General features: G+C 42.4%; 1 protein-coding gene across 1 annotated transcript; it reads left to right on the top strand.

Annotated features, from left to right (window-relative positions):
- The first annotated feature begins 3,915 nt into the window (after window positions 1-3,915).
- NPY (neuropeptide Y) lies at window positions 3,916-11,075 on the top strand. Its single transcript, XM_007945841.2, has 3 exons — window positions 3,916-4,103; window positions 8,528-8,608; window positions 11,051-11,075. Exons 1-3 carry the CDS (start codon window positions 3,916-3,918, stop codon window positions 11,073-11,075), a joined length of 294 nt encoding a protein of 97 aa, XP_007944032.1.
- Window positions 11,076-15,893: the final 4,818 nt, after the last annotated feature.

Below are 15,893 nucleotides of genomic sequence, written 5' to 3'. Positions count from 1 at the left end.
GTAAATCTTCACCCAAATCCTAATAAAAAATAAATAAATAAATAAAATAATGATGCTGAGTGAAAGAAGGCAGACAAAAGAGTACATTCTGTGGGATTATATTAATATACAGTTCTGGAAGATGTGAATGAATTTATAGTGACATAAAGTGGATAAATGGTTGCCTGGAGGAGGAGGAGGTTAGAGAAAGATTGGAGGGAAGAATTACAAAAGAACATGAGGAAACTTTTTGGGGTGATATAATGTTCATTATCTTGATTATGATGATAGCTTCACACACACACACACACACACACAAAACTATTGCTATTGATTCTGATTCATGGTGACTGCAGGTATATGTGTGTGTGTGTATAATATATGCTAAATTTGATCGAATTGAATATTTTAAACATTTGTAGCATATTGTATCTCAATCGTACCTCAATAAAGCTAGACAAACAAAAAATAAGAACAAGCTTAACCTTGAAACAAACCAGAGAAGTGGTTTAACTGTAAAAGGAGCTGTTGGGTTGACTGACAGTTGTTTTTGTTTGTTTATTTTGGGAAGTAGTTTTGCTTTGTTTCCTTTAAAGTGCAAACACAAGCACATTTTTAAGCTGAAAGAGGATATAGAAAACTGTAGGAAAGATAGGAAGCAATTCATGGAACAAGGTCCTAAGAGAGAAGCTAAGACTAAGACTATTCAGAGCCCAAGGTGAGGGAACACATTTTGGACTGGAAAGAAAGGGATAAAAATGTTTGTAGGATATATGCAAGGTACATCACTTCCTGTTTTTTATTTTCTCAGTGTTGCAGCCTGAGAATATCTTATTCTTGGGTGCCAGTGACATTAACTTCAGCTAAATAATCAAATCACCCTAATGTTCCCCATTGAAGAGTGGTACTTCTCCTTAGAATGGCTCCTTTGTAGAGGTTTCAAATGATATGGATCTGTGATAACTAAACCAAACCATACCAAACTCAATGCTGTTGAGTCAGATCTGACTCATAGTCACCCCCCCCCCTTGGGTTTCTGAGGCAGTATCACTAGGGAAGTAGATTGCCCAACCTTCCTTCTGAGGAGTGGCTGTTGGGTTTGAACCACTAGCCTTCTGGTTAGCAACCAAATGCCTTAGGCACTATGCGACCAGAGCTCCTAATACATTCTAAACACTAGATTATTTTATTGAAAAGTGGACTGTGTCTTTCCCCTTATCAAGAAAGGGCTCTAAATTCAAGGTGTTTGCTCTTTTACCAAAGGTTTTTTCATATACATCCTAGGAGCACAGCTAAGAGTCCTGAAATATGCATGCTCTGGCATGTGTTTGTGTAACATGGAAAGATGAGTAGTCACCTCAGTGTAAGGGATATTGATCTTCAAAATTCATAATGTGATTATTTGTTGTACTTGTGTGCATGTGTTAGGATTGCTTGCTGCATAGTAATTGACATTTAATTTCATATTGTCAAAACAGTGCAAAAACTAAGTGTCAGTTTAACAGAATCACTTGTCATTTTGGCATTAAGATAACTTGCAACTAAACGTTTTGATTTCACAATGTGCCATTTAAAACAGTAACATTCAGACTTCCAGGAGTATGCATTCAGGGAGCTTTAAGACCACAGTCCACTAAAATAAAATCCTAGTCTTTTAGGAATAGTTTGTAGTTTATTTTTCATGTACATTCAACAGCTCTAATATGATGTGCAAATTAATGTTTTCTGAAAACCTATTGTCCTTTCAATCACAACAGACATTCTCCCATAACTTTAATTGAATGCACTTAGACTATAGAGAAGTCCTGGTGGCTCTGTGATTAAAGTACTCAGCTGCTAACTGAAAGGTCGCTGGTTCGAACCACGGAGAAAGATGGGAGAAAGATGTAGCAGTTTGCTTCTGTAAAGATTTACAGCCTTGAAAACCCTGTGGGGCGGTTCTACTTTGTACTACCGGGTCGCTATGGGTCGGAATGGACTAGAGGGCAGTGGGTTTGGTTTTGGGTTTTAGGATCATGCAAAGGGTCAGCAGATAAAGGAGAAACTGCGGTTGTTTTAACTACCGGCCACTTTGGACTAAAATTTTTCGTTTGATCGAATTTAAGGGGTCTCCAGACGCTCGGAAGATGGGTCTTTTCCAGCAAATCGTGAAAGTGGGTTTACCGTTTTCCGCACCTGGAGAATTTTAGTCGCCACACTCTTTCCGGTACCCCCCAAGCCAGTCTTGCAGCATTTAGGTGAGTCCTTGGGAAGAGCTCATCTCTCAGAAAATAAACTGGGGAAAGGAAACAAAGCCACAGAAGTCTGTTCTCATCCCCTCGGGGCAGTGTTGGGATCCTTTAGCTGGGGACGCCCGGCAGCCACCTGCGACCCGCCAGATAAGTGCAGAAAAATTTGGGCCAAGTTACTTCCCTCCAAATGCGCGCAGAGTTGTGCCAGGCGCGTGTCCCGAAGATGCTCCAGCCAAGTAGAGGATTCAGGAGTCCCTTACCCTGGCGCTTATCGGTGGTCCCGTGGACAGGAGACAAAGATGGGGCTATTTCTTGCCCAGAAACTCAGCTGGACTAGATGGGTCTTAAAGGGAAGCGGGGTTGGGGCTCCGCGGGAGGGCAGGGCCAGGGGATTTGGCGTCCACTGCGCCCTCAGAGGGCGCGCTCGTTTCGGACCCTTCCCGGAGCGGGGGCGTTGGGGTATGGGTGGCTCCCGGAGCGGCGTTCTTGCGGCTGCGACTCCAGCCCCCTCCCTCCGCGAGTCGGGGGCGGGTAGTGGCGGGGTGGGAGTCATCCGAGCGTGATTGCCCGAGGCCCCTCCTGCAGCGACGAGGGAGCGCCATAAAAGCCCTGTTGCGACCCACTCTCAACACCCCATCAGCCAGCTCTAACCCCGCGGAGAGGCGCGCCAGACTGCAGAGCACTAGCCGCCCGGCCACGCCCGACCGCCCACCAGCTGGCCACCGTGAGTACCACCATCCGCTCCGCCAGGACCGGAGCAGAGGGAGCGCCGCGAACTTGCCCGGGGTGCCCTCTCACCCTCTGCGAACCCTACAGCCCTCGGAGTGTCGAGCTCGGGTCTCCAGCTTTGCGTGACAGGCTCTGCCCTCTCCGCAGCCCCCTTCTGCGCGCCAGGCCCTCTTGGCGGCAAAACTCCACTTGCTCCTCCTCTGAGTCCCCTGTGACTGTCCATTCTCCCTTGTCCTGGGCCCTTCCTGTTGGGCGGTCCCGCAGAGTTAGTTTTTGGAGAATATGGAGGGAGGACACAGGTCCTCCAACCCAGGGCAGCTGGCGCTGTCCTCGAGGTCGCCGCTCGGAAGCCAGAGGGCGGTGCGCGGGAGGGAGGTTTCCCAGGCAGCACCCTGACTGAGGAATCCCGGGCATTCTGGAGCCCTTCCACTCCCGGAATCCTCGGGATGGGAACTGAGACGGGCCGTACTACCCCAGAACCCACCAAAAAATTCCTTCCTCCTCATGGTGATCTCGGCCACCACTGTCGAGGATCGCACCTGCAGACCAAAACTAAGAGAAAAGAAAGTTTCTTCTCCAACAGAGATTTGGCGTAGAGGGTAGGAAAATGATAATTCTTCAACTGAATGGGAAGAACTTCTCATTGTGTTTAAAAGTATCTAACGGGCGAGAGGACACCCCCCGCCCCCATCCCCCTCGTCTCTGGAGTCTTGCCCAGCGACTCTGGGCTTTGCTACTTGGGGCCAAGTTTTGCGGTGCTTTCCGGCTGAGCAGAGGGGCGAGACCACAGTAGATAATGCTCTGAGCCAGCAAAGTGGTGCTCGCCACGCTCGGGTTCCCTCTGCGGGGCTGGGTCGGGGAGGAACCGGGAGTCGCTAGCGGTACAGCTCGAGAGGCTCGGGTGGCAGAGAAGGGAGGTGGGAGCGTGTGTTCCATGAATCCTGAAGCCCCTCGGCCGCGCCTTCTGTGCCTGCAGATGCTGGGTAGCAAGCGACTGGGGCTGTGCAGACTGACCCTTGCCCTGACCCTGCTCTTGTGCCTGGGCGCGCTGGTCCAGGCGTACCCCTCCAAGCCGGACAACCCCGGCGAGGACGCGCCTGCCGAGGACTTGGCTAGATACTACTCGGCGCTGCGGCACTACATCAACCTCATCACCAGGCAGAGGTGGGTGGACTCCACGAGAGCTGACTCCGGGCGTGCCATGTCTGCACTCCTGGGACTTGGGGATCTTAAGGGACAGGGACCATTTCTTTTACCTCGCTATATCCTAGGCACAGGGCAGTATCACACACACCCTGAATACTTGTAACTGTGCAAGGGCACTAGGTACTTTCAGGCTGCAACTACAGTCACACAATACCATGACCCACAGATAAAAGTTCCCCAGGCTGTGTAGTTGACCGTCTCCTCCCACATACCCCCTTTTCTTTTTATATCCTTACAGCGGTTGAGGATCTGCTAAAAACCGAGATGAGAAAGTGCTCCGAGAAAAGGGGCAGGAGTGAGTGCGCCAGGGAAGTGAGGAAGGGAGGAGGGTGACCAAGGGATCTTAAGAACAGCAAACATGCAAACAAACAGCACAAGGAAACATCTGGGCTGCTAAAGACTGCCTAATGTTCCAAGCTGCCCAGTATGAATTGAATGAGAGTATTTAGAAAAAAAGACCAAGAGAGCTATCTTTTTTTTTCTTCTCCCTTCTATATAGTGTTTTGTTTTCTGCAGTCTCAGTTCCTTACTTGAAAATTCCAGTCTCCATAATTGGAGATTTAGCAAGTAGCCAGTGGATTTAAGACACAGAGACTTTCCTTATTCTTCAGCTGGTGACTTCTGAAAAGAACTGCTCCTTTGGTGTTTTATTAAGGAGAAACTTACATAGGTTTAGTCACTCTAGGATGAATCCTGGTTTTCCAAGGAATCTGAGAAATTGTAAGATTTTACTCTGAACTTCCAGAAAGGCAAAATCAAACACCACCTTTCCACTCTTAGCATTAAATATTAAGTAAAAAGGCAAATCCAAACTATTTATAGATGATATAAAAATAACCAAACCCAAACTCACTGCTGGAGTCAATTTTTTTTGACTCATTGGGACATAATATAGGATTTAAAAAGTGTTTTCAAAATTGGTTCCTCTTAGGTAGAAATCATGTAATATCTTGTTTGGATGACAAATCAAATGACCTTAATAAGCTACAAGAGATAACCTTTCAAAGCATTTGTTTTATTTAACATGTTTAGAACCTGTTTTTGTTGTCGTTTTTTTTTTTTTTTTTTTTTTAACTTTTGGTAGCATAATTTCACTGTTTACAAATCAAGGGATAGTTGGAAATGCTAGAATTAAATGATAATTGGTTTGTAATCTTTTGAAATCTGATCATTTTAATCAGGGAAAAGCAATAATGTCGTATACCCTAATAGACTGCCCAGAAAGTTCATTGCTTCAAATTCTTGCTTTTGCTAGCATACAAACCAGAGAAAAGAACTATACAAATAACCAGATTTTTCTTTTAAGTCACTGCTGTTATTTATTTTTTCTAGGAAACTTTTATTGGCTATTTCAGTTACAGTATAATATACTGTAGAACTTACATTTTCGAAGGGGATTGCCATTTCCCATCCCATTGTATAAAGCTTTACCATTTCAAAATGTTTTCCTAGGCATTATCTCCTTTAGTCTTTATTTCAAAGCTTTGAAGAGAGTATAATTATCTCCATTTTATAGATCCTGCAACTAAGGGCTATTCATGAAAGCTTTTGTGTTAAGGGTGATGGAACTAGAATCATTCTATTGAGTTTCCTTGAATATTGTCATCACCATCAGCCATGTGATCTCTCCAACATCTCTGATAAGGAAAAAGTAAGAGGAAAGGAACTTGAGTTTTGTGGGTAGGGATGCAGGTTAGATGGGAACGACTCACCCCTGAGGCACAGTTTCCTGTCTCCAATGCATTCACCCCAAGAGCAAATGTTAGGTTGGTAGTGTAGAGTGCATCATCCTGCCTTTGTTTCCTCTAAGAAATTATATGATGATTTTTGTGTGTACAGCCCCATCAGAAAGTGAAGAGCTGGCCCCAGGAATTTCTCACTTTTTCTCCTCCCCCATAATGTCACACAAAAAGATTATGCCTCACTTAGCAGAGATGTGGTCTCAATTATCTCATTTTCTTTATAAGTTCCAGATTTCTTTATAAGTTCTTTCTTAAAACCCACGAGATTCTTCCTCTCTGCCTTTTCACCACAGACACCCATTCGAATGTGTTTGGCATGTATCCTTGACAATGTGTGTGCCTTAGAAAATTACTGTGTCATTTTGTGAATATCTGTTTTAATTTGGTATAAATGGTGATCTGGTAGAATATCATTCCACTTCTTCCTTTTCTCTACTTAAGCCATAATTTTAAGCTACGTTTATGGGCTGTCTCTGCCTCTGATTTTCTAGAGTGTGGGGTCTACTATATTTGCTCACACTTTCCTCTAGAAACCAGAACCACAGAGTCGACTTCTACTCATGACAACCCCATGTGTGTCAGAGTAGAACTGTGCTCTAGAGGTTTTCAATGGGTAATTTTTTGGAAGCAGATCTCCTGGCCTCTGAGTGGACTCGAATTTCTAACCTTTTGGTTAGCAGCCCTACGTGTTAACCATTTACATCACCCAGGGACTCCGACACAGCCCTATAGATCAGTTTTTCTCAACAAGGAGGAGTCATTTAGCATTGTGAGGAGACATTTTTGGTTGTCACAGCTGGAGCTGTGCTACTGGCATCTAGTGGGTAGAGGTGAGGGATGCTGCAATGCACAGGACAGCTGCCAACAATGAAGCATTATGTGGTCCAAAGCGCCAGTAGTGCCAAGGTTGAGAAAGCCGGCCCTAGATGAGCGGTTCTCCTGGAGAGCTTTTCAAATACACTGATCCTGGGCTCCACCTCAGACCAATTAAATCAGAATCTCTGAGGGGTGGGACCTGGGCTTTGGTGTTTTTCAATAAAGCTCCCCAGGCGATTCTAATGTGCAGTCGGGTTTGTCCTTGAGAGTCAATCTTTGAAAGTTAAAACATCTTTGAAAGAAACAATATAATCCAGGATTAATTAGAGCAGGAACAATGTGGAGGGTGTTCTGGATGCCACTTGATTTAAGATTGAGAGATCCTGCTATTACTGACCTAGCTTTTTAACTGGTAAATTGGAGTCGATATTTGCCACTTGTGTTTCTGGAGTGTGATGAAGATAAATTGAGTTAAGGGTGCCCAAGAGTTTTAACATTAGTAAAATCAACTGATAGAATAAATAAGTATAAGCAGCTGCTTACAGTTAGATATCAAAACACCAGAAAATCTTTGAAGAAATCTTACAGATGATGGAGGGACAGCAGCGTTTGTTTTCCATGAGTCTCAGCAAAGGAACAATAATAGGGAAATCTTTACCAAAAATTTAGATTTAATTATGTTGGCTATGCAGTTAGAGTGCATACCCTCTTGTTGGCTTTGTTTGGCTATTTCACCTATTAGTTAATCAATCCCTGGCCAATTTTTCATCTGTGAAGGGTATTGCTGCTGCTGACCAATGTCTTTTTAGGGAAAGAGGAAAAAATACCTCTTCAAAAAGTACAGCATGATATGGAAATCAACCTTTAGCAATGTGTGTATGTGTGTGTGAGAGAGAGAGAGAGAGAGAGTGAGAGAGAGAGAACTATTAAGAGATGGAAACTCACTCACCTGGAATAGAGCAGGTAGACATGGCCTGCATTCATTTATTTTTCTATCTATATCCTGCTACAGGAGAAAAAAGACCAAGTATACTTCTACAGACCAGTAGCTTCTTTTATATTTACAGGGCAGATATAACTTTGTTGTTAGGCACACCAAATAAAAATGGAGTATATAGGACCCAGAATCTCTAAGATCCTGTGCATTTCAACAGCAGTCGCTTGCATTTGCATATCACTGTCACTTTCAAAGCACTGTGACACACATTTCTCTTTGGGTCTTCCCAAAACTCTGATTGAAGTAGAGATTATTATTTTGTTTTCACAAATGAGGAACCTGAGATTTAGAGATACAGGTGAGTCTAGAGCATCAGTCTTTTTCAGTTTCTTTTTCACACTGATTCTAGAATTACATCTGGTCTCTTCATTGAGATGTCAGCTGCTCTGTGAACTATATCTAATGTACTAATAGTAGAGATTTAAACAATAACACTGAGTAATTTTATTTCCTGCCACATGGAGTAGTGCCTAAGGCATTTGACTGCTAACCAGAAGTCTGGCAGTTCAAACCCACCAGCCACTCCTTGGAAGGAAGACGGCGCAATCTACTTCTGTAGTGATACCACTTTGGAAACACAAGGAGGGGTCTCTATGGGTCAGACCCGACTCAACGGCAGTGAGTTTGGTTTGGAGTAATAAAATTGCATCTGTATGTTTCTGATAATGTATGTTTCATAACACCTAGTGTACTACTTCTTAGCAGAGGATCAATTGAAAACAATTTTTAGGTTTAACAATCCAAATGGGAAGCTCTCTTCTCTTTTCTATAGATTCTAATGGCTATTGTAAGCTTTCTTTAAAAGACTTTTTTTTTTTTTTTTTAAGGTATGGAAAACGATCTAGCCCTGAGGCACTGATTTCAGACCTCTTGATGAGAGAGAGCACAGAAAATGTCCCCAGAACTAGGTAAGAAAAGGCTTGTGATGCAGACTTTAATGCGGAGCCTATGGTGCTCAATGGTGGGAGGCTGGAGATGACTTCATAGTGGGGGGCATTAGAATGAGGTCTTAAGACTAGGTAGGTGTTCTAGCTACCTCGTGCCACTCTGACAACAATACACCACAACTGGAATGGCTTGAAGAAAAGGAGTTTATTCTCTTACAGTTCGGAAGGCTAGAAGTCCGAGTTCAAAATGCCAGCTCTAGGGGCTGTGTGAGAGCCTCTTGATCTTGGGCTGCAGCTCTGCCTCTTGCTCCCAACCCACTGAAGCTAGAGGCATCTCTTCAAAGCAGCTACTGGCTACTGAGGCTAACAAGCCCAAGGATGACAAAAAATGGCACAGTCCCGATGTTACCAAACCACATGGCAGGCTATTAATTTAAGTCCATTGTAAGTCCCGAGACAGAATATGGCAGGCTGCTGAACAACGACATGTGGGGCTCAAGTGTGCCATAAACTAGAGACCATTCCCCAAGGCTTCTGCTTATATACAGGAAGCAGCCCACATTCCCTAAGGCAGCTACTCAGCTGCTCACAGTAGATTCCACCATGGAGTTGATTACCAGTCTCATCATGGGGAGTACTACATCCAGCTGCCCAGCCACTCAACCAGGCCCAGCCAAGTTGACACACAAACTGAACTACCACAGTAGGATTTGGGCAGGCAGGAATGAGGAATGAGGTAGGGGAGGTTCTTTCTTTTCGTGTACTCATTTGTGATTCTCTAAACTTCTGTGGGGAAATATTTTCAAGCCCAAATTATCAGCTGCTCTTTTGAAAATGTTAAACTTGAGGAACTTTTGCCTCAGACATTACTCTATAGAATTTCCAACTAGAATTGGGGGAGTCCCTAAATAAATTGAAATGCTTTAGCTGGGACCTTTTTTTTTTTTCATTTTTTCATATTCTGTGTTCAATATCTAGATGTCCTAGGGAGTGTTCCTGATGGGTCTTGGTCCAATGTTCCTGGCTTTACTTGAAGCTGTAGATAAATCATGGAGTGCTCTTGTTTTGACTTACATTTTAGCTCAATTGATAACCACAATTTATTGCATTCAGTGAATGCATGTTGAATGAAGTATTGTTCTTAGGAGCTTGTCTGTAGCTACAAGTCTTTTGTCAGCATGTGGATCTGTCTTAGAAAGAGGTCCCCACCAATATCTAAGTGTCATATGTTGGGCTAGGAGTCTGGTGCCTCTTGGATAAGGAGTGCTGCTAAAAAAGGAACCTGGTCCTTCTCAGTTTTCATAACTGCCTAGGTTCTCTGTCCTCTGCCCTCAGGCCTCTACCCTCAGTAAGGTTACATTGCACATAGTCTGTTCATTTCTATGGTGGCTTGTCTACCTTTAACTCAAAGCTCTGTAACATTAAGGATCAAATTCCCCAGAAGAGGTCACTAGAACACTTGCTCAGTGACTAGGACTCAAGAGTCACTCTTCCTTGGGGTCTTCCCTAGAGAATCCTAGGGCCCGCTGAACCTCTGCCTGCCCTCCCACCCATCCTCCTCAGTTGTCATGTGAAATGGTCAGCTTGGGTGAAGAATGCAAGTATAGAGTTCTTAGATTTGTTTTCTCTGAGAAAAATTTTGATTTAGACTGGAATAAAACTCCAGTACTCTTGTCCCTGGAGGTGCCAGCCTAGACTTAAACATCAAATGCTCACAGATTCTTGGAATATAACAAAGTACAAAGGAAGCAGGTAGAAAATTCCTAAGTGTTGCCTTTAAATACTAAAATGATAAGTGCCTTTTCAGGTCTGATGGATATTCATATCATATTTGCCACAGTAAAAAGGTTAGTGTTGACTCCATCTACTCAAGGTTAGGACGATAACAATCCAGGACTACTTAGAGCTTTGCTGGTCTTTGTTTTATGGCTTTAAAGCACAGGACTAGTTCAAGAACTAAAGTTAATTGCACTTTGAATGAGAGCCTCAACCATGTGCAGTTAGAGACAAAACTTGACAACCTTAAAGTTGCCTATGAATGCTACTTTATTAAAAAGGGTCCTTCATAGTCTAATAAATAGCATCTTACTACATAAAAAGGCTTTCAGGAAAACAAGGGAGCATATTCAAAGAGTAGAGTGACAATAACTTTCTTGTTACAGTTTTGTGTGATTCCTGTAGTTCTGATTTTCAGAAATGTTACAAAGTTCTTTGACTCATTTGATGCATACAAAACCTTCTAAACACTCCCTGGGTGCTTTGCCTGAGACTCACTTGTTTAGTGAAAGCTATTCAGCTGGGGCTTTGTACACTATGCCACTGTCTCACATCCTGATATTCTACTGGCCTCCTATTTACAATGCCAACAGCAGCTTTTCCAATAATTTCAGTTCAGAACTGAGTGTCTCACTGTTCCCAGGATGTTGGGAAGCTTCTCCTACATGTTTTGCTTATGTTTTACAGGCTTGAAGATCCTTCTATGTGGTGATGGGAAGTGAAACTTGCTCTCCAGTCTTTTCCTATTTTTCAACCCATATTTCATACTGTGAAACCTGACTCTGCCTGTCCTACCAATGCATGCAGCCACTGTGCTGAACTCTGCACGGTTTTCCTTTGTCAACATTGTATATATGTATGTTTAAATAAAGTACCATGCATTCAAAAGCGTATCCTCCTCAGTGGAAAATCTGTTACTGCAATAGTGAACATTACTTGAAATTATTCATTAACTTACAGTCACTCCCATGTAGCAGATTCAGGGCTTGTTTCATCACTATTAAAGCAGTGGCTTTGAAAGATATAAAGATATGATATTTGTGTATGTGTGTGTATAAGATATAGAAGTGTTTAGAAACTTAGAGCAAGGGAATGCTAGTTAGGGAAATTTTTCTGACCTCCTTGCTCTTCACATGGAACCCTCGTTAACCTCCTGTATGTGTGTCATCAGCAGAAGAGACTGCTGTCTAATTGGTGTTGAATTACTCAATCAGCAAGGTAAGTATCAGCTGACTTTGCTTACTTACTAATCTGTAGTGAACAATTTCACATTTTTTCACTACATCAAAGATTCTGCTTCTACATATGGCTGGCATAGCTACCTCTCTCTCAACCCCACAGCACCTTCCTACAGAACCAAAGCCTCTTTTCAAATTTACAATCCCTGACAGAGATAGTGAACCCAGTAAGTAAGGTAAATACTTGCTTACTTGTGCTTACTTACTGATCTGTAGTGAACAGTTTTCACACGTTTTCACGTCATTTTTCACCATGTGAAACTTCACTACATATGGTAGGTAGTTAAGGTCATTGTTAACTTGGCTGGGCCTGGTGGATGGCTGGGCAGCTTGGTCTAGTTATTCCCCATGGTGAGACTGGCAATCAGTTCCATAGTGGAATCTACTGGAGCAGCTGAATAGTTGTTTATGTATGTGGTCTGCTGCCAGTATATAACAAGCAGCTTTGAGGAAGGTCTCTAGTTTTTTGGCACTCTTGAAACCTGCATGTAGCCAAGTCATTGTTTCAGCAGCCTGCCATGCCCTGCCAATCTTGGGACATTTTCTGGACCTGAATTAGTGGCCTACCATGTTGTTTGGTGATATTGGGATTGTGCCTTTTTACTTGTTGACCTTGGGTTTGTCAGCCTCAGCAGCCAGCAGCTGCCTGAGTGAAGAAAAGCCTTTAGTTTCAGTGGGCCAGGAAGAGGAGGCAGAGCTGAAGCCCAACATCGAGGGGCTTTCACCCAGCCCCTAGAGCCTGGCATTTTGAACTCGGACTTCTAGTCTCCAAAAATTGGAAGAATAAACTCTTCTTTGTTAAAGCCATTCCACCTGTGGTATTTTCTGTTAGAGAGGCACAAAGTAACTAAAACACTACAAATTAGGAAACACAAGCAAGCTCATGCTTACCTTGCTTAATGGGTAATACACCCCTGTGTTGGAGGAGCTCTGGTGGCATTGAGCTGCTAACCAAAACGTCAGTGATTTGAAACTACAGGCTGTTCTTGCAGGAGAAAGATGAGGCAGTCTGCTTCTATGAAGATTTATAGCCTTGGAAACCCTATGGGGCAGTTCTTCTACTCTGTCCTCTAGTGTCACTGAGCTGGAATCAGCTTGATGGCAGTGGGTTTTGTGGGTTTACTTCTGTGTCTAATAGAAATTTTTGCAAAATGTTTCATGTCCGCTCTGTCCCAGATGGTAGCCACTAGCCACATGTAAAATGGCTTGTGGAAATATGAAGCTGAATTTTAAATTATATTTCATTTTAATTAATTTAAATACAAATAGCCACAAGTGGCTAGTGACTACCATATCTGACAGTCAAGATCTATATATCTGTTTAGCCCACCAGTATCTTGGAACTTGAGTCATAAACAAAAATATACCAAGAAGGTGATTATTTTTTCACAAAATATGTGGCATATTAATTTATCTAAGGATTATTAAACTGCTCCATCCTTTAAGTATGTATTTATATGCACTTAATTTTAAAATTAATATTATTAGATTCTTACAAGTAATTTCTAAGTCAAAGAAAAAGGGCTCTCATCCCATATTGGTATTTTGAATCATGCTGTCCAAAACATGTACAAATATTTTTATGTCACATCTTAATACTGTTTATAAAAAAACCTAAAAATAACAATATATATCATGGCTTAGGGAATTTTATAGTGTACAAAATAAACTGTATAAAAGGAAGTCTAATGTATCTTTACCCAATGATGTCAATGATGCTAAAAAGCATAATTTTTAAAATGAAATTTATATAAAACATATGCCATTTGTCTAAAACAGGGCTTCGAACCGGTTCTTTCTGATTCAGTCATGGCCAACAAAGCAACACTGGAATGGCCTTGAATTTGTAAAATATGGGTGTGTACAGGAACAGGAAAAAAAAAGTGTAGGTCAACATTCTATTAGTAACTTAATCTCCATCTTAGAAAACAATGACAGCATGAACATTGCGTAGCAACCAAATCTCTTGATTGGCACAGTGAGAAACAACTGTGCCCAGCTCAAAGATGGCAGCTGATTGCGCCACTTTAAATGTGTGTCACTCTTCACAGTCCTGCTAATACTCCAACAGGCTCCTGAAAGAGCTCACTGTGTCTCTTCCATGACTCCCATTTCAGAGCCTGAAAAGTTAAACATTAAACAACCTACATATATATACTCCATATACTTTGATATGTACTATAGGCCTTGAGTCTCTGCCTCTTCACTTTATCTTACTGGAAGGGAGACTCAGCTTTCATACCCTGGAGGACTGTGGTTTTGATTCAGTGACTTCCAAGTTCTCTGGCCTCAAATTCACTAAACTTCTGAGTTCTCATCCATAAAATAAGGGTGATAATTCCTGCCTTGCTTTCCCTATAAATACTGTGATCAAAATTCAAGTTAAGATAATGTTACAAGTTAGTACTAGAAGGGAAGTGAATGATGATTTCTGAGAAAGAAGAAATACTAGTACCAGAAGGGAAGTTTTTGATGATTTCTGACTTGCATTATGTATTACTTTCCTACGGCTGCTCTAACAAAGTATCACAAAATAGGTGGCTTAAAATGACAGAAATTTATTGTCTCTCAGTTCTGGAGGCTAGAAGTTTGGAATCAGGGTGCTGGCGGCATTTATTGCTTCCTTTTGAGGGCTCTGAGATAGACTCTGTCCCATGCTTCTCCCTAGCTTCTGGTGACAGCCGACAATCTTTGGCATTCCGTTGATTTGTAGTTGCTGTCACCATCACGTGATGTTCTTCCCTGTATGTGTCTGTGTCTCTTCACTTCTTTCATAGGGACACTCACTACTCATGTTGGATTAGTACCCACCCCACTCCCGTATGACCTCATGTTAACAGATAGCATCTTCAAAGACCCTGTTTCCAAATGAGATCACATTCCCAGGTATGTAGGACACAATTCTATCCATAGCAAATTACACATTCCTAATAAATAAGAATTAGCTTTAAGAAACACAATGAAGGTAAGCTGCAAAAAAAAAAAAAAAAAAGCAAAACTATATTCTAAGAGTTTCTCTATAGCAATATTTCTCAAACATTTATAGCTGCTCACCTTCTTTGGAACAGGTTTAAAGGCTTAAGACCACTCACTTGCCATTGCAAAAAATAGTAATAAACCTCACTAGTGTTAAAATAAGGACAGTTCAGTTTTCACTGATGAGGCACCTTTGAGCAATAAAATCATTATCAAGGACATCTATAAAGATTTATTAAGTTCTTCTCTGATCCCAGCTCTGTTCTACACTTTATAAGGCATAATTGTGCATCATTTTTTGCACATGTCATCTTTGTTTTCATTTTGGTCTTTATGATGCCCATGATAGTCAAGCATCTTTCTGATAGGTGAGAAAACTGAGGCCTAGGGAAGAAGTAACTTACCCCACCTCCTATCAAGTTAGTGGAACTGGATGGCAGCTCTCCTACTTGACATCTTTGCCCTGCCTGATGATATCTTCCAGAAGAAATAAGTGGATACCAGGTAATATATGATTTAGTTAACAATATAACTTTGGCACATGTTCTGGTTACCAAGTACTGCTCTGACAAGAATATACCACAAGTGGGATGGTCTTAACTAATAGGAGTGTGTTCTCTCATAATCTGGAGGCTTTAAGTCCAAGTTCAAAGTGCCAGGTTCTAGGAGCTAGGTGAAAGCCCCTCAGCCTTGGGCTTCAGCTCTGCCTCTAGCTCCTGGCCCACTGAAGCTAGAGGCTTTTTTACTCCAGCTCCTGGCTGCTGAGGCTGCCAAGGCCAGTGTTGACAAGTAAAAAACGCACAGTCCTAATGTTACCAAACCACACAGCAAGCCAATAATTCAAGTCCATTTGAAGTCCTGAGATCGGCAGAGCAAGGCAGGCTGCTGAACAATGACACAGCTACATGCAGGGTCCAAGCATGTCATAAGGTAGAGACCATTCCCAAAGCTTCTGCTTATATACAGGAAGCAGACAACATGCCAAAGACAAACATACTCAGCTGCTTGTGGTAGATCCCACCATGGAGTTGATTACCAGTCTCATCATGGGGAATAACTACCACCAGCTGTCCAGCCACTCAACCAGGCCCAGCCAAGTTAACACACAAACATAACCACCACAGCACACTTAAAACAAATTAGAGAATAACTAAAGTACTAAATTGTGACAATACTTGGGGTCACTCCAAGTTGGGATCAACTCAGTGGCACTGGTGGTGGCGGTGGTGGAATGTGTATTGAACATTGGGAATCCAAGGACTACGAATAATTTCTTAGGGAATTTACACCTAATTCCAAAACCAAAACATATAATT

The sequence above is a fragment of the Orycteropus afer genome, unplaced genomic scaffold, assembly GCF_000298275.1.
Source record: "Orycteropus afer afer isolate SDZICR_OR568_19922 unplaced genomic scaffold, OryAfe1.0 scaffold00008, whole genome shotgun sequence".
NCBI classification, from domain to species: Eukaryota; Metazoa; Chordata; class Mammalia; order Tubulidentata; family Orycteropodidae; genus Orycteropus; species Orycteropus afer.
The sequence above is the reverse complement of the archived record's forward strand: the minus strand, read 5'-3'. Positions and strand labels throughout refer to the sequence as shown.

Coding starts and splice junctions, on each gene's coding strand:
- NPY (XM_007945841.2), top strand. CDS start 3,916: ATGCTGGGTAGCAAGCGACTGGGGCTGTGCAGACTGACCCTTGCCCTG. Junction 4,104..8,527: donor AACCTCATCACCAGGCAGAG/GTGGGTGGACTC, acceptor TTTTTTTTTAAG/GTATGGAAAACGATCTAGCC. Junction 8,609..11,050: donor GAAAATGTCCCCAGAACTAG/GTAAGAAAAGGC, acceptor TATGTTTTACAG/GCTTGAAGATCCTTCTATGT.